This window comes from Agrilus planipennis, unplaced genomic scaffold (genome assembly GCF_000699045.2).
Source record: "Agrilus planipennis isolate EAB-ADULT unplaced genomic scaffold, Apla_2.0 scaffold135, whole genome shotgun sequence".
NCBI classification, from domain to species: Eukaryota; Metazoa; Arthropoda; class Insecta; order Coleoptera; family Buprestidae; genus Agrilus; species Agrilus planipennis.
Genome location: NW_020438876.1, coordinates 69,042 through 89,037, shown reverse-complemented (window position 1 = coordinate 89,037; position 19,996 = coordinate 69,042). Strand labels below are relative to the sequence as shown.

Genomic DNA, 19,996 nt, shown 5'->3' with positions numbered 1-19,996 from the left:
CGTCCATGTTTCGACAATAACTCACCACCGTCAAAAGTTAGAAACAAAACATCAGCTGGCCAGTTAATTTACCATCCCTGGGGATGATAATTCTAATTATGATAGATGGTGGCGTCCAAACTTCCGTTTCCGGTAGATACCGGCCTGAAAAAGTAACGAATGCAGTTTGGTGGTAGGTAAAACAAAAGCGACAATACATATACCCTAGACAAAAATTTTCAGTCTCTCAGAGTCTTTCGGCGTTTCTGAGAGCGTCTCTCGGAGTCTTTCACAGTCTCTCAGTTATTGCCTGAGTGTTTTTATGGATCTCTCACAGTCTCTGTACGAGAGACTCGAATGATAAAATTGTTAATTCAGAGATTCGAGTGTCTCACAGAGAGACTGAATGAATAAAACTGAAAAATTGAGAGACTCGAGTCTCTCGTAGTAAGACTGGGATCTCGGAAATATGTTGAACTTCGAAAATTCTAACCATGTCTATCGAGACACCACTTATTGAGAGATTCGAGTCTCTCGTTCAGAGATTCGAGTTTCTCGTTCAGAGACTGGGTACAATATGAATATCTCTGTATGAGCGACTCGAGTCTCTCGTTCGGAGATTCCAGTCTCTCGTTCAGAGATTCGAGTCTCTCGTTCAGAGATTCGAGTCTCTCGTTCAGAGATTCGAGTCTCTCGTTCAGAGATTCGAGTCTCTCGTTCAGAGACTGGATACGAAATGAGCATCTCTCTATGAGCGACTCAAGTCTCTCGTTCAGACATTCCAGTCTCTCGTCCAGGGATTCGAGTCTCTCGTTCAGAGACTGGATACGAAATGAGGATCTCTCTATAAGCGACTCGAGTCTCTCGTTCAGAGATTCGAGTCTCTCGTCCAGAGATTCGAGTCTCTCGTTCAGAGACTAGATACGAAATGAGGATCTCTCTATGAGCGACTCGAGTCTCTCGTTCAGAGATTCGAGTCTCTCGTCCAGAGACTGGAGACGAAATAAGGATCTCTCTATGAGCGACTCAAGTCTCTCGTTCAGAGATTCGAGTCTCTCGTCCAGAGATTCGAGTCTCTCGTTCAGAGACTGGATACAAAATGAGGATCTCTCTATGATCGACTCGAGTCTCTCGTTGAGAGATTCCAGTCTCTCGTCCAGAGATTCGAGTCTCTCGTTCAGAGACTCGGCTAGGTAGACATACGTACTGCAGCAAAAATATATACACTAAATGTAAGAGAGTGGTTATAACTTCCAAGGATAATAAGCAAAATCATATTTTTTTTCTTTTTCGGAAGTGTGAATAGTACAAGAAATTTTAAGCAGAAATCTTTGAAAAAACAGTACGATTATAAATAAATACAATACAATACGATACTGTAATATACTTGCAGTTGATGCACTTCATCTAGCTTACTTACCGTCAGTTAGTTATTGTTTAATGTTAATTCAATTTGCTGTCTGGCGGTTTACACACCCTGTTAATTAAACAGGAAAATCAGAATAATTTGCTTCGGTCGCGCGTAAAGAGTTATTTTATTGTTATATTGTAATTATTTATTTATGAATCGGCAGCACGAGCATAATATCCATGCAAATTTATGAGATGTAAACAGGCGCATCTCTCCATAACACCGGACACTCGTTAATTCCACACCTGCGAACTCATTAAACTCATTTTAAAATGCTTATAATAATAAATTCGGAAATATGAATTGCAAAGGTAAATACAACATTTAGATATGTGTTATTCAAATAAAATTTAATTATAATTATAAATGGTCGCATAAAAATTATATTCGTATTTTATTGTATGTACGCGAGGCAAATTAGTAGACATTTTACCAATTAGTTACAAGAACATAAAAACGGTTTCATGTTATCGTATTAGTAACATCCCGAAACCGTTTTGCAGAGGGTACAACTTGGTATAGTTGTAAAAGAATATACAATAGCATTGTCATTAACGTAAAATGTGAGGATATTCTTTAGGGGGCATTAAACAGGGTGAAAGGTGGAAGCCGAAAAAAAAATTTTAAAAGGATCATGTTGGGTAACAAACGAATACTAATAAAAATAAGAATCAGGAAATGTGTAATCTATTAATCAATTTATCACAAGCTTTTGTTATTAGGTATTTTCTTCAAGATTTACAGAATTATTTGTTTAAATCAATAAAATCTCATTTGACGTTTTGTCAATTTTTTCAAAAGCTCCAGCATCAGTGGAAGCCATAATGTTAATCCGAACGTTAATCATTACTATTCAAACAAGGGTGCAATTAATTTTGGAATTTAATAACAACGTCATGCTAAATCCGTCGTGACGTATAAGCGGATAATGCAACGTTATGACAGAGTTATTATTTGCCCAACTAAATATTTGCTTGATTGTTCACTATCATCGCTGGATGTGTTGTATTCATTCAGGCAAAGCTTGCAATGTTTATCAAGAACCACTGAGCGAATTATCTAACGTGATGTTTAGATCCGGCACCTCGGTCAACATCGGACCAATTCAGTTCATGCTGCAGAAATTAATTTGCCTAATCAATGGGCCAATTCCAGAACAATATTCTCTCCAAACAATAAAAAACTATACGAATCTAGAGACAATTCTAACGGAGATGCTCTATATACAACACCACTCAGTAATCGATAACAGAACTCATCAATAAAAACACCTTTGAAATATTTTAATTGATATCAAGGCAAAAGTATGCACATACATGAATAAAACTGCTGAAAATGTTATATATAAAAGAAATTATGAGTGCTGCCAGCACAGGGCAAAGTACTATAGTATTACGTAAATGAATGTTAGTATCAGCAATTTCTTATGCTGAAGTGTACGATGTGTTGCATACGTATTTACAAACAGTTCCTTTTTTTCAAACAAATTGTTCAGAAAAGTGAATTTCAACCACTCGAAGCTATGGTGCTATTGATAGTAAATGATAGTAATTGAAAATAATAGTCATCTTGCTTACTAATATCTACGATCCTTTTGTACGCAGTCAGTCAAATATGAACAAGAAAAAAAATCTTGAAATTAGGGAGCTATTTAGAAAAATTTTTGTATGGTTAATGTCAATATGTTAAAGTGAATTAATTTTTTAGTGGTAAAACAGCATTGGTTCGACGATGCTGTGACTTACGTAGTTAGGTACGCATCGTCGTTACAGCTGCTGTATCTCTCGTAGCTTACTGATGAAGTAAAGGTGTGTAAAGCTCGGGTTCGATTCGCGGCGAGAGCGTGACCACAGCAGTCATTTTTTTTTTTCATTAATTTGAGATTATTTGTAGTCGTAAAAAAATTAATTCACTTTAATTAAATTCTATTGGTATTATTGTTCATAAAATCAGTTTTTTTTCTCCTTTTGTTTCAGAGATACGTTGTCCCACTCGGTCAAACACAAGGGTGGAACTTTACAGCTTGAGTACGTGCAAAATTTAACGGACCTCTTCCAGAAAACGTTCAGGTCGCAGTTCGTGTTCCCGGCTCTAGGACACGACGATCCAGGCTTTAAAAAGCACCTAAGTAGCATGTGGAGTAGATGGCTCCCAACTGATTCCCTAACAACTTTCGAATCAGGTAGGCTTAGCGTCATGTTTAGTCGTAACTTTAAAAGATGCTTTTAAACCCTAGAAAGCACTCAGACATTTCTTGAATCATTAAAAAATAACAGGCAAGCACAAAACGGGGAGTTTCAACTTGTCATTACTTTAATATTGTAAACAATTACGTTCACGCGGCACTTTGCGCATCGTCTAAGTTTCACGCTAAATTTTAATGAACCGATGCAAAAGTTTGATATAGACCTAACTTTATTGTTAAGTTTTAAAGATAAAAATATTTCGTTTCGGATTTAACATCCAAATTGAACTTGACTTAAGATTCTACCAAATTCCTAAGGCACTTACAAAACTCCCAATAGAATTAATAAATTGAGATGCACGATTAGGTATGATGGGTGGATACGTTTGCGAAATTGATTAATTATTATTGTAGTGGCAATAGCTAGCCTTCATATAAAACTTACTTACCGAATACCTGTGTGAAGATGCTTCATAGGTAATTAGTAAAATAATTGCACATAGTGGTATACTTCATTTACTTTCTCTTGCGATGTGCCCCTTCCAGTGTCTTGGATGCGCGCTGGCAAAATTTTTTTTCATACAGTACCTGCCAAAAGTTTTGTTCAATCATGAATAGTAGTGCATGTCGAAAACAGGCGTTAAAGCCTTTAATATATTTTCAAATATAAATAAACATTTCATTGATATTTTCAGTAATAAATGGTACCAATAACAGCACATTCGAGCAATTGCAATTGTAGTAGATAAACTGGTCGATTTTTCCGTGCAGTACTGTGCGGATTATACGCTCCTCACCGGTTAAGGGTTTGGCCGAGAGTTGTCTCCTTTCTTTTCTGGCCTAGTGCTGTTCTTTTCTACTTTGCGCCGATCAAACTGAAGGTCACATCGCTACAGAAAGTAAACGAAGTATAGCAATTAATTAATATTAATTTTTTAATCTTTCCATCGTGATGATGTAACGAGTTTAAATCCCGATTGTTGTTTTGATTGATATTATATTTCAACACTTTTCGTTGTATTCCAGGTGGCTATTATATAGTGGAAAGGAAAACGTTTCAGTTACAAATAATCATGTTAAATACGAACTTAATGACAAGAAATAAGCATGATGAAGATGCTAAAAAGCAATGGGACTGGTTAAACCGTGTTCTTGAAAAATGCGAATCTTTAAAACAGACTGTAAGATACTCTTGTAATCTCGATGATTTTTTGATGAGATTCATATATTGATTGATTATTCCAGGTGTATCTTGTTGGTCATATACCACCCGGTTCTGATGAAAGACGAGGGTCACTAGAAAGATATTTTTCCGACTATTATAACAAAAAATATATACAAATCGTTCAGAGATATTCCGGTACGATAATGGGGCAATTTTTTGGCCATCTCCATTCTGATTCCTTTAGGGTTATGTATAACGAAGAGGGTAAGCAATTTACCATTTGTTATTTGTTTCATTGTTACACGATAGGGTATTTAAATATAATTCAATTTAAGTTAAAGTAAGTATATTTCTATACATACTTAAATTATATCGTTTTAAGGAACCCCTACGAGTTGGATACTCTTAGCTCCTTCTCTAACGCCTCGAAGGATGAGCAATGGGCAAAATAATCCTGCCTTGCGACTTTACAAATTTAACAAATACACAGGAGAAGTAAGAACGAAATTTCTTTTTTTTTTGCTTCGTAATTAGTTATCATATTTTATGTTGTTCCCCCCTTTCGTAAAGACAAATGCTTTAAATTGTTGGATGTAAAATGTAAGTAGGTAGATATAAAATTTTATCTTCAATTTCCCGAACTCATTTAGAACGGAAAACAACAGAATATTATGTTAACGCAGTATAGAATCCATTAATTTTAAACGTACCCACAGCCTCTTCATTTCGGTCTTTATATTAATAACTTGATATAAGAAACCAATTCAAGCGGCTGTCCAATATTTGTTTTAAACCTGTTTTCTTTTGTACTTAAATATTTTACCCGGTCGTGCAGAATTTCCTGAAGGAACCACGTGCCCCATTATTTAATGCGTAGATACGTATTTCCTTGGTATTTCCCTCTATTCTGCTTGTTTTCAAATAAATATATTGTTGTGTATGGACCTACCTATCATCATGCTAAAATGTTTTCAGGTTTTGGACTACACTCAATACTATTTGGATTTACCCAAGGCCAATCGTAACGAAGTCGATTGGCAAGTGGAATATAACTTTACTACGTATTACGGATTGACTCAAATAACACCAACAAATTTGAACAGTTTAGCCAAAAGAATAACCTTCTACAACGAAGACGACACGTTTGCCAAGTAAGTTACCGAAATCTGTTGCCTGCTTTTTAATATCACAATTTGTTACTTCTTTCTGCATTTTGACCTGCATGAGTATGTATTATACAAAGAGGTAGCAACATAAATATTAGTTTGTTGCAAATGATGTGTGATGCACATTCGATGTTTTAATGTGATGCAAATATTTGCTGTGCTTCCAAACACACATAGATCGCCGAAAAAAAATTGAAGACAAGAATCATAATTGTACCTATATACCCTCATTCCTTCATAACTAAACTTATCCAGAACTATACTTCGTTTACTTTCTGTAGCAATGTAACCTTCAATTTGACCGGCGCAAAATAGAAAAGAAAGGAGACAACTCTCGGCCAAACTCTTAACCGGCGAGGAGCGTATAATCCGTACAGTACTCCACGGAAAAGTTGACCATTCTATTCACTACGATTCCATTGCTCAAATGTGCTGCTATTGATACCATTTACTACTGAAAATATCAATGAGATGTTTATTTATATTTGAAGACATATTAAACGCTTGAACGCTTGTTTTCGACTCGCACTACTATTCATGATTGAACAAAACTTTTGGCAGGTACTGTATGAAAAAGTACGTTTAATGAACAAGAGTCGAAAGTATAATGAGCTTTTTCTTCCCTATCTACGATTTTGCCAGTGCGCATCCAAGACATTGGAAGGGGCACATCGCTAGAGAAAGTAAATGAAGTATATCTCAGTTTTGGTTTATCTTAATTACGACACATATGTCTAAATTATATATTTGAACACCCCTTTAATTGTAACATATTATAACCAATTTGCGCCATGAAAGGTATTGTAACGTAAATGTTATTCAACCAAATCAGAAAACACTTTTCTTATCGATTAGCCAGTCGCAACTACTTTAGGCCGAAGTTCAATAATAACTAACACCGAAACACCAGCGCTGCTTTGGTATTCCTACTTTAAATATCCAACAAGCTTTATGTGTTACAAAAGACTTATCGTTAGTGTAGGTCTATATAGTTAGGACATTCGAAATTGCATCAGTACTAGACTGGAGAAAAAAACATTCTCTTCATATGCATGTGCCAATCGTAACGATTTAAGTTTTGGTATTTCCTTTATTCCAAATCGTAGGTATTCCTATAGGTAAATGTACATTTACAGTTATATTTTTAAGGTATTACAGCATGTTTTAAATCCGCTTGGTGTTACCAGTGTGTAGTTTACAAAATATTACTTGTTAGTGCTTGTGCTGCATGAGTGTTTGACAAAATACTCTTCTGTGTTTTGTTTTGCATTATTATGTTATATATTAAAGTGCCTCATAGAGTTATTTGTGCTGATCCACGAAAACGATGAATACAATGGTCAGATTGGTTTGTCACAACACAGTGCTTAAATCATTAAAAACTACTGTCTATTTCAATTTGTTAGAATTGTGACCTTGAAGAAATCTGCGCGAAGATAAACAGAATACACACTAGGCGTGAGCAAGACAGATATAGTTGGAACAAGCTTGAACGAGCAGAGCTCTCGATGGGCGATCGTAGGAGATCGGCTAGAACTGTACAGTACTAGACGAAAATGTTTAGCAATTTCTTAAAACAAAAATGTATATAAATTAACAATAGAAAACATAGCAAAAGTTTTATAGGTGTGTAGAACGTTAAGTTAATTCACTTGTCATTATTTTTGGTTAAATATGCTTTTAAATAAAGCATATTCTTAAATTTTAACGGGGCAGTTTAAATAATTTTGCAAATGGTACTGTACACTTTTGTCTAGTTCTCGTTCGATGATCGGTGGAGAAATGAGCTACGCAGACAAATATGATTGAATTTGGAATTATGCTACGGCGCATCCTAATAAAAGGAAGGGGCATATCTCTAACTTCTTGAAACGAACAGTAGTTCCTTATTGCTCGTGTTGGACCCTCTGAAATCAACTGCTTCACCTACGCCTATGAGTAGTTAGTAGACACCTAATGTTTTAAATACTTCCTGCATGGTATAACGTTTAAATTTTGCTACCAGACCTAGCATGTTTAATGGGAGGATTCTTGAAGGATTGATCCTAAGAAATGCTTAATTTTGTAAAGATATTTCAGAGCAAATTCAGTAAAAATTTACAACGCGTCCCAGTCGGTTTGCGACTCGAGTTGTGCGCATAGTCACTATTGCGCCATAACTTGCGTGGACTTCACAATGTTCGACGAGTGCTTGAAAACTGCGCCCAGCGCGTTTCTCTCGTCTCAAGATGCAATCTTCATCAATGGACTCCCGTTCGTATACCGTATAATCGTCGTTGTTCATCTGTGTGTGCTGTGATAAAATTTTTGTATCCTCTACTTTTAGGGAATTTGAGTGTAAAATATGAAACTTGGTATTTTTCAAACTGCGAAATATGTACCAAATATTTTAATAAATTATTAGTTTTCTCTTTTTTAGCGAATGTTTTAATTATTCTCCTTGCTCCTACAAACGAACTTATCTCTTTGCAGTTTTAAAAACTCACTGTTTACTAATACCAAAATAATTGCTCTGCGATAGATACTATTTAGAATCATTAAAAAATTAACAAAGCAGCAGGTTTCATCTTATAATTAATTTAATAATGTACCTAAACAATAATTAAATTCGCATGACACTACGAACGTCATCCAGCTGCATACCCACCATACGATAAGTTTCACACTTAATTTTAATGAAGCAATTAAGAAGTTCAGTGAAGAACTAACTTAATAATTGAGGTTTAAAGGGAGTGGCACTCAATAACGTAAATTTTTGTTTCGAAGTTTACTTTCAAATTGAACTCGAACAAAGATATGCCATTGAAATAATAAAACAGACAAAATATCATAGCAGAAAATCAGATATATAAGGCGGATAAATAAATCACATGTAAACGAATGCATTATCTGATGTTCAATCTTCACTTGAAGAAGCAACTAGCGTAGTGTAGTGAAACAATTTTATAGTATTAGTAAACTGTAAGCATTTATTCATTCCTTACATGTATTTGATACCCAGAGTAGTTTTATTGACCACATTCGAATATGAAACCAATCAGAATTTGAGTGCGAAATCTCTATAGAGAATGTAAACGAAATCGATGACAAATGTATCTAAGAATGAGAAAGTGACTAAATAAATTATCTGTACATTTAAAATAAAACATTCTAAATTAAAAAAAAAATGAACCCCACTGTACTGGAATACAGGTAAGTGAACATTCAGGTTATAATAACACATTGAAATTGAAATTCTCACCACACAATTATGTTATTATCCACTGTCCAGGTATAAATTTATGTTTTATGTACATAAGTCTATATTTACTTTTCTGTATTAATTATAAATGCATCTGTTGGACGTTATCAGCTTGTCTGTTTATTGTTCCTATTCATTAATTAAATTGGGTAACAATGCCGATTGTAGTAAATTCACTAACTCACTTCGTAATTGAAATGAGAATTCTATTTCTCAAACAATTATCCTTACGCTACAAATAGCTGGACAAATATAGCCTCCTACGTATATGTCAGAATGAAAAGAACAATTTTTATTTCCTAAAAATCATCTCTATTAAAGGATTCAGTCTTACGCAAGTATCTTAAATGCATTGAAAAATTCAAGAAGACTTAAGTTTGGTATTAGGTACCTACTAGCATTATGATTTGCATCATCGACAGGAATTTTTTTTTTCTAAAACTGTTAAGAACTTAAATGAGCGTAGATCGCAGAGTTATGGGAGGCATGTCGACCCCTATCGATCGTCAGATCTGTCGCTCGATGATTTTATTTTCATATACGCGAACACAGAAGTATTTTCAATATTATTAAAAATCTCATTAGTCACTCACAAAACAATTTCTTGTTAGGATTATTATGGGTAATTGATTTTTTTTACATTAGACGTTGTGAAAGAAACAAAAACTAATTCAAATACTACGCATTCGTTTCATATCTGAAACACGAACGGCTTTCAGAAACTAAAAGGAGTTGGGTGAAACACGATTTGCAGAGATACCACATACTTTAGTGCTTTCGACATCAATAGAAATTGGTTCTAAGGATTGTACTCAAAATCCTCTTAGGGTTGGGTTGAGAAAACCGCCGCCAGATTACGTATACACAAAGATAACACAAAAAAGTTCTAAGACTTTAGTATAGCCGAAAAGATAATTCATTTATTGCTTGTTTCTCATTTTGCTTAGTTATTGTTTAGAAGTACAAATATTACTTCTAATAGTTGTTTAAGAAATCAACTTAAACTATTATTTCCAAACTGAATGTGGAAATCAAAGAATTTCAAAAACATAATAATAATAGAACTGTTTTTCCAGAACTTTTCAGACAAAGTTATCTAATAATAAGCTAGATCTCTTCTGGTCCTCGTTTATAAGTAAAATTACTATTAGTCTTTATTTAAAGATCAACTAAGAAACAATTTTTAGCTCTAGTTTGTTTATTTCTCTTTTTTGAAATTGCAAAAACTTCTGAATACTTATATGAAATAGAATTATACAAAAAACAAAATGAAATGTTATTTCAGTTAATTGTAAACATTTTCGTGATATTCAAGAGAATAAAACCATAGGTCCAACTTAATTAAAGAACGATTACATTTTAAAAAAGTTGAATCCCTTAGCCTAACCCATTTTATTTTGTATAGCTGCTTGAGCCATTGACGATCCCGAACAAATTCGATGTTTATAGCATTGAGACACATAATCGGGAAAACACTTAATAATTTGCTTGAAATACCTACTGAATTTACACGGTTCTTCACATGAATAGGATCAAATAAGCATGTTTTTAGTACCCTTCTTTTCATCAAAAGCTACTTCCTTCAAAATAATAACTACGAAATACTTTTTCATACGGTCGTGCTATAGAAAACGAAGTTTCTTCTTTTTTTCATATTCGAAAAGAAGTCTTTACAAATCTTAAAATACGGAAGTTTAATGCTTTTGAGGGAAAATTATTAAATATTTTACATGGTAAAGAAATTAAATAAAAAACTTTTTCTTTATAAATCTCATATCAATGGAAACTGCTTCATTTTATGCCAATGCAAATACCAAAACACAAATTCTATTAACGACGAGGTGGTGTAAACGTCGCAACAATAAAACAGGGAGTAAATAAAGGAAACATCTTCATATGAATTTGTACCTAGAGCTAAGGCTTCATTGAATATATGTACTCGTACGGGCAAGTGAATGAAATTGGAAACCTGATGGCACAAAATTTTTCTATTTCAATTGAAAAACGTTGACAAAACGACAACTGTCTATTTCGCTTTTTAAATTACTTTTTAATTATATTAAGGCCGGTGTTGTTATGGGTGAAATGGCAAACCGCACGTGACAGTTTAATTACTCAGAACTGTTCGGTTCAGGTAACGGGCGGGAAAGTCCCGCCGCCCCGTGCCGAACCGAGCGGCCCCGCGCGCGCAAAACAAAAATTAGAAGGTTTTCCAACACAATAATTATTGTGAAACAGCATCAATTCACTTCACAACAGATAACAATGACGGCGACGTCGCTAACGAATACGAAACACGCGAACTTTAAATCTACATCGATGCATTCTGATAGGTTGAAAACTGCACGCCACAACAACAATGTTACATTTGTATATGTACGTTTATATGTATGTGCGAGGTGGTAGCAATCACGAAAACCAATTTCTATTCACTTTCAGTTCACCATGGAACCCGATATACGCCATTTATTTTCAAAATTGAAAACCGACACGATTAATATTGACTTTGGTGCCAACTTGTGTATAGAATTGCCATTAAAGTGGGATATATTCACTGGGAATAACCGATGCCCCTATTGTAAAATTCCGACTTTTACCCGCATACGAGTCCTTTCATTCCTGGTATGCACGAATCGCAATTTTAAGGAGCATTTTTTTCGGTGCGTTCTTGATAAAACTAACGTTTCAACGTATTTATTTTTACGTAACTCGTCAATTGTTTCGGTCAATCGGTCTTCGTCAGTATTTTTTATTGAATTTTGAATCGCCTTTAACAAAAAAGTCACGTCTATGCTCTCGAACGGTTAATTTAGAAATTCTAAGAACCGTAAAAGAAAGGGTTAAACTCGTTCGCAATGGGGTGTTACAGGAGAATGATGAGGGTATAGCATTCGGGAGGACGCCGGTTCGATTCCGGGTCCGTCTGCCTTGGTCCAAGTTTTTCTGTGGTTTCCTTGGATCACTTAGGCAAATGCTGAGGCAGTAATATTCCACAGATAATCTTTCATTCTCTTCTATCTTCATTTCGTCCGTCTCATCTTTCTCACCCGAACCACCACCCACCCATTCCCACGATTCCTGAAAGCAGACTGAAGAGGGCTTTCCGCCTTACCTTCCGGCGTAGTCCAGAGGGACTGCCCACCCACCAGCATATGTGGCTGGTGGGAATGAAACACTCAAAAGTTTTTTTTTTGTCCAACCAGTCTTAAGACTGACGACCTTATGATAATTGTCCTGGACGACCCCAATATAATAATGATTTTACATAAAGTATTAACGGATATGTAATATTTCTGATCGGTATGGTCGTGTCCTTAATTCCTGCTCGATTAATATTCGAATAGTTTAATATCTGAAGAACATCAGTAATACCGCGCTGTGCGATTCGTATTAGAGTTACGCCCATCAGGTTCTGGTGCCATTATTGAGTTTTTGAGCAAAAATTCAATTCTACTGAACACATCACCATCGTAAATGAAGAATCCGTTTTAGTAAGTTATGCAATAGGATATTGACTGTCAAATTAAAGGAAATTCAATTGCTAACAGGACAGAGCGAATGTGGTGGTTGTAACAACAAAAATTAACCAAACCGATGGTGTTCTGATGCTAAAGCTGAACCCATCTCCCGAGCTTTTACAGACACGCCACCATTCAATTCATTACACAGTAAATGAAAATTGCCGAAAAGCGTCTACTTGTTACATTATTAAAACTCGGAAACTGTTACATACGTATGTTTTGATACGGTCTACATTACGCTCACAATGTTTTAAAATCAACATCCTGGAGGATACTGACATGTGGATTTCCGTATTTACTCTGTTTTGATTTAGCAATGAGCCACTTCATATGATGAAGATTACGCTGTTATAAATAGTAATTTTCGAGTATTTGAAAAAGCACCAGAGTCGGACTCAGAACAATAAAGTAAGATCAGTAACGTAGAAATTGCTAGCTACTTTTTATCTTGGACAATTAAAGTGTCGAACCAGTTCATTAACAACACAATTATTTTATTTAAACGTTTGCAGAGTTTAACAAATACCGTGAGTTTGTTGAACGAAATAGGCAAATTCCTGATTGCATCATTGTATTCAAAATACTGTAATGGCTGGTGCTGATAAAGCAGAAATTGTTTTGCCCCAAAACGAATACCTCTAAATGTTTTGAACTAAATGCGTTCAACGAAGCTTAATCAGCGCTTAATCTCGTAAAACAACTATTTTTACTGTTGGTGCATGTACCACGCATTACGCGAATCGTTCTCCCTTTAGTAATTAATTCGCCAAACTCACCGGTTTCCGTCCATTGAATTAACCATAACTAACGTATTTGATTTTAAATTAAAAATTCCTCCACCCCGTCATCCTGCTGACCTTTCGAACCAATTTAATAGGGACTAAACTGGAAAGATTAAATTCCTACCTGAAAATTAAGTGCAAAACGCTCTCGTTGCAATATAATTAACCAAATCGAAGAACTAGTTATTGAGAATTGCTTAGAAATTAGGAATATTGAAAAGTATATATATCCTGAAGGAAATTTTTAAAAGGAAAATCGATATATCGGCACTCAATATTTAAACTTCAAAAGGGCTGGAACTAAGATGATCCCTTATTAGGCTTACCCTAGTAAATTTAATATAATTACCATAACTAGTTCCTTTTTTTCATCTCGATGTTCCTTAGTATACTTCGTTTAGTTTCTGTAGCGATGTGACCTTCAGTTTGACCGGCGCAAAGTAGAAAAGAACAGCACTAGGCCACAAAAGAAAGGAGACAACTCTCGGCCAAACTCTTAACCGCTGAGGAGCGTATAATTCATACAGTACTGCACGGAAAAATTGACCATTTTATCCACTACAATTGCATTGCTCAAATGTGCTGTTATTGGTACCATTTACTACTGAAAATATCAACGAAATGTTTATTTATATTTGAAGACATATTAAAGGCTTTAACGCTTGTTTTCGAATCGCACTACTATTCATGATTGAACAAAATTTTTAGCAGGTACTGTATGAAAAAGTATGTTTAATGAAGAAGAGTCGAGGGTATAATGAGCTTTGTTCTCCCTACCTACGATTTTGCCAACGCGCATCCAAGACATTGGAAGGGGCACATCGCTAGAGAAAGTAAATGAAGCATAGTTCTGTATATTATAATGAGAATACATACATTCCGGAAATAATGTAATAAGCGGTTTCTTCACTTGGATGAGGTCCAGTTATCAGATGCTGTGTAAATCTCATTAGTGGTCAGTGCATCGATCGCGGGGACGACGACGTCGGCGAGCGTCGCAACAACGCTGCAGCATCGGCTACGACGCCAAAACACAATCTGCCGCTTTGTTTCGCTTAAAATTAACATCGTAGCGAATTTTAACTTTGCCGAATAGGAAGCCGCCCCTGATGTTGCCCCGATACCGACTTTAATTACAAATATTTTCTTTGAGCGCTTCGATCTCGTCGGCAAAACAAGCCATCGCCGTATAACGTTACCGAGACAAACACATTTACGTGTATAATCCACTGTATATAGGTATATATATAAGGTACGTCTACACTCACACACAAAAATTTATTGTCAGGCATTAGTCCACTTAAAATGCCAAAATTGTCGGTTGGTCCCTTCCTGTTTGATATTTGTAGGTAACAATACCTACAAAAGAAAAAGAACCCACAAGTTTGCAAGAAAAAGTTGGACACTTAACCGTCTGATATCACATATTTGCGGAACACCCCATGTAATATTTAGTACATACTATTTCCTTGTAGTATTAAGTTTAGAGATCGACGTTAGTCTATTGTTTTACTATTTTTCTTATATTTGAAACATCGAAGCAACGGTTTCCGTTCAGACTGCAGTTGGAAAAATAATTCATCGTAACACGAATGCGGAAAATCGCCAAATCGAAGGGCATTTCTTCGTTAAAAAACCATGTGCTTTCGCGCAGTTCGATGTAAGAACGAAATCTATCAACTTTTAGTAGTTACGCGAACCGAAAGAACCGGAAGGAACTAAGAGTAGAATTAGTTTCTTTTGGAGAGAAACTTCAGTTCGAATTTCACCGGATTGCACACAGAATTTCCGGTTAAATAATAGCAAAATTTCAGTATGAGTAGGGCAAGATATACTTTTTACTAAAGAAATAAGACCATCTTGCTTTTTATGTTTCAATTTATTTAAATTTTTTTAAGAAAGTAAGATCAACATCATTAAAGACAATACAACTGTAGGGGTAGATATAGAGGGGTAAAGGATTGGTATGCTTAGACAGATATGTTTGGAGCCTGGCGCTATACGAGTGCGAAACATGGACGAATGATGAGAATACCGTGGATAGAGAAGGTTATAAATGATGAGGTATTAGAAAGAATAGGAGAACAGGGGACTCTATGGAAGTCAATAAAAAAATAGGCAAGATAGGTTAGTAGGATACCTTCTCAGGCATGAAGGTCTAATCAGAGAATATTAGAAGCAGAAACAGGAGTTAAGAAGAGTAGAGGCAGACATATATTAGATTACTGTTCGCAAATTGTTAAGGATGTGTGTTGTTCTAGTTCTAGGGAAATGCGAAGATTAGCTCAGGATAGGAAAGAGTGGAAGTGCGTGTCCAAACAACCTAATGATGGCGATGAAAGTAAATACTTTATAGTGAAACATGGTGATTGTAATGTTGTAAATATTTTTGTCATTTCAAGGAACTGAATCCTAGAAATAGAAATTATCTGCAATTCCCTCTTTGACGTGACAACGTCTTATAATTCGATGGAGCCGGCTGCACGCACGAAAAAACATGACTCATGCGGCGTTACCTCGCTCTGAGGCGTCCCATTTAAGGCTTGAAGTGGAAGCGAGTGCGCGGAACGAGCGACAAAGAGGCACAATCGGCCTCCGCGTTCGGCAGCGTTCGACATCTGTCTCTCTCCTACTAGTGAGCGATGCGTCCGCGTGGACAGCTGCTGTACAATAATACATTTCCATTTACCTCCTTCTCTTTATCCATACAAAATATCAATCAAACAAATAAAATTAAAATTTTCTTTTGAAAAATGAAACCATTCCATCAGTATTTTCTTATGACGTTGTCATGTTCAACTATCGCCAGTAAACCGACTTTACAGACAACCGATTTTTCACTAAAATACTAATTTCAGTATCGTTTTAGGCTCAAAATAGCCACCAGCAGAAAAACTTTCAGCTTCGTTTCTAGTCGATAAAAGAACCGTTAAAACAGCCCTGATGTCTAATAACTAATTTAGTTGTTTACCTTTACGAGTAATATATCTTGCACTTGGCTTTGAGATTATCTTATAAGCTGTAATTTAAAGATAATCTGATTACCCCGTGCGGCTGGAGGCGGTTGTTTTTATCCGTCGAAGTGAAACTAGGGTAGTTTTGTTTCATAGATAGGACGGCGGATACCATGAACCGTTTAATTAAAAAGTACGGGCGATAGTTATTAAAACGAAAACAAAAAAACGGCTAAGAAAAGCTGTGTGTTCATTAATATTCTTTAGGGAAAGTGTTAAAATTAAAAAACTTAACTGCGATACGGTAAATGAATATAAGCCACCCTTTCGGTGCATTGTGCATCAACACACCGGTCGTTAGGTAAAAAATACGTCGCTATACACACCCGTGAATGTAGACGCAAGCCGGTTTATTAAGTATTTAATAAAAAGGGATTTTCCTGAAATGCACGCCTGTCTAAATGAATGAATGAATGAAACTGTTATATTTATGTGTTTACACTATGCCCTAACGGTTATTAAAAAAGGTATTCCGTTTAATCTTGCATTTGTTAAAGAGGCTTTATTAAAATTTAATAACAATAGCGAATCGATAAAAAAGTACAAAGGGTATATGACGTCAATGTAGCTAAACTGCTGCGATGACATTATGAGGCACATACGTAACAAATTCAATGTAATATGAATAACAAAAAATAATTAAAAATATGAGCGCGGCACAAATTTTTGGTAATTAAGTTTAATTAACAGTTTAAGGGAAGATCGTAACTACCTGTTTACAATTAATTTAACTCATATCTTACGTTTAAACAACGAATTGTAAGTCCAATATTCAAAATCGATTATTATGAAAACAATAAAAGCTCAGATCTCAAACAGTCGACGCTTTCTGTGAGCAACATATATAAATTAATTTGTACTTTTATGATATTTATTTGTTGTTGTTCATTTGTCATTTTGAATCAGAAGTTTATTTTTAATTTCCCAAATTATGTTTCGTAAAGATGTTACAATTATTAAAGTTGTTATTGCATTTCGTTCGTAATTTCATTTATATACGAATGCATGTAAATAATATAGAGTAAAAAGGAAGCAAATAGGGCTGTTTAAAATGAAAAGGGAACCGTAAAGCAGGTGAAATAGGTACTATAACGTGTAATAATACCCGATATACCTATTCTTCTTTATTACAAAAGGCAAAAGAACGTAAAATCCTCCTTGACGAAACATATAAATTTAAAGGAATATTAGAAAATCCACAAACATCACGTTTTATGGACTAACAGGAGGTACACGATAGGGGACCCTGCGGGTTGAAACTCTCGACGATAAACTCATGGCACAGCGCGAATAATTCTCTAATAAAAATTTAAACTTTTATTTTTCTGACATAAATTCTCTTGGTTGAACGCGAAAAACAAGGGAAAAACATTTCGTAACTGCACAACATTGCCTTTTCTTCATTTTCTACATTCCAAATTGTTTCTTCTACCAAAATACCTACTGTTACGAATAGTTAAACCACCCTCTCCCCCCAAATCTCACTCACGGCAGACAGGTACATATAATAAATGGACGATTTTCAAAATCAAAAAACTCATAAGATTTATATCATATTAAATGTTCATCGCTACTCTTTGGCTTTGCATTATTTACAAACAGTTAATTATTATTTATCAGTTACACATCAAAGAAAACATTGTTTTTGTCCAACTGTTTGGTATTATTTGATATGAGTTACGATTAAAAACCGACGAGTTATTTAAGTTTAAAATCGCCCATTCTTTTCTGTCATTGCCTGGTATTTTCAATTGCAAATTGATATACAACCACGGAGTTATTATAAAGTTGAAGTATTGGACGATAAAGTTACTTGCATAAAAGTTTTAATGGCCAATTTACATAAATATAAATGATTGCAGTTCATTAACGAAATGACAATTTTTTTGGGCTCGTCCGTCCAATTTTATTGCCTTGTTAGAATGGTAATACTGTATCGTTAATCATTCTTTTTTCGTGTAATCGCCGAACGAGGTTACTGAAAATGGCTTACTTGATCAACTTCCTTTTATGTCGCCGTAAAGTTTAATGAAGAAGATGAATTACAACTTCTAATTTACTTTTATGTCAAAAGACGTAAACTTGTTTGGCATAGGGCTGTTATAAAAACACCAAATGTGGTGTTAATCCGGAGTTGTGGTTATTAGATTTTTAAGAAGACAGAACAGTCGGATTTGTAATTTAACAGACTAGAAGCACGTACAAACTTGGAAACAATTAAGACGTATTATACAGAGCCATCAAGTTCCTATTTTACATTTTTTAGAATTAATTTATTGCAGACACGTTACTAAAATCTCACAAAACCAAATGTTACGGTGATAAAAACTATGATAAAATATCGTCAGATAATAGAATACTTTTACGAAATCGTTAAAAAAATTGTGAAAGTATCGGCTTTCGTTTATAAACTAATTAGTGACCAATCAGTTTAGCAGTTTCAAATTGGCAGTCTGTCAGTCCGACCCTGGTGAAATATATCTCCATTGATAAAACAACCAAAAAAAAGAAGAATTCGTCCTGTTTTTTTTTCTTCGACATTTTTCAAATAGCTGAACCGCTTCATCAATAAAGAGACATCAAATGGAAACTGTGTGGCCCTAATGTTTGTCATCTGGCGAATATGATGAAATATCTTTCGAAGGATAAATTAGGCTATTCATACTGCGCACAAAGGCTGCAACCTATTTGTAATACTGACGTTGCATTAAGGGCGCGTTGCCAGAGAGAAGGAGAGAGAGACAGAGAGGGATAAAATGGGACAGCGGAAGTAGTTAATAACTTTTATGTGTGTATACGTATGTATATAACTCTCCTCGGTTCTATACTTGACATCGGTACGTAACTTTATCAAAAACCGCAGGCGTGAGTCCTTTATCTGATGCGACAGTCAGTTGCGCCATATTATTGTTATTAATTAGTTAAAGAATCACAAATGTACCAATAAACAATGCTGATTACTTATGTTGGGGTTTTACGTTAAACATCTTTCTTATTATTAATAAGAATATCACAAATAATACCATTAAGTGTATTGAAAATTACATATAATGATTACTTTGTTTATAGTTGATAGTATACTGTGGTATTTAAAATACACCTGGACGTGGTATTGAGAACACAAAATACAAAGTAAATATGCGTACGACACGGATGCTGTAGCTGATGGAATGCGGCGTTGCGCTGCGTGGCCCTACCAGGGCCGGACTGTACTTTCAAATACGTTTTTCTCGGAAACGGTGGACTTTCGGACCACCAAACATTTACTTAATTTTCTTATACTGTAGTGCCTTGCTTTCTACTTATTTCGGAAACATCCTGTGTATTGTTACCGAACAAAACTGAGTTAAAATGTTTCAGTTGCAACAAGCGCTTAAAAGGTCTCTTTAAATTTGAAATTTTAAACGATGAATATACCAGAGAATTGGTGTTCTAAAAGAAGATTCATGTCCCACATAAAATATCATCGTGCTCGATATAAACCGATTTGTTACGACCGAAGTACACATTTTACATGAGGGTGTATGTATGT

General features: G+C 35.1%; 2 protein-coding genes across 3 annotated transcripts in view; one reads left to right on the top strand and one right to left on the bottom strand.

The window, feature by feature from the left end:
* The window catches only part of LOC108738619 (acid sphingomyelinase-like phosphodiesterase 3b), a 231,299-nt gene extending 222,966 nt beyond the window's left edge, over window positions 1-8,333 (top strand). The window contains exons 7-12 of the mRNA XM_025981270.1: window positions 3,367-3,572; window positions 4,602-4,756; window positions 4,821-5,004; window positions 5,123-5,235; window positions 5,716-5,891; window positions 7,977-8,333. Of these exons, the coding sequence (XP_025837055.1) occupies window positions 3,367-3,572; window positions 4,602-4,756; window positions 4,821-5,004; window positions 5,123-5,235; window positions 5,716-5,891; window positions 7,977-8,205 (1,063 nt within the window). The 3' untranslated portion in view covers window positions 8,206-8,333. The remainder of the gene's footprint in view (window positions 1-3,366; window positions 3,573-4,601; window positions 4,757-4,820; window positions 5,005-5,122; window positions 5,236-5,715; window positions 5,892-7,976) is intronic.
* Window positions 1-19,996, bottom strand: part of LOC108738626 (anillin-like) — a 66,676-nt gene that overhangs the window by 40,384 nt on the left and 6,296 nt on the right. The window lies entirely within an intron of this gene.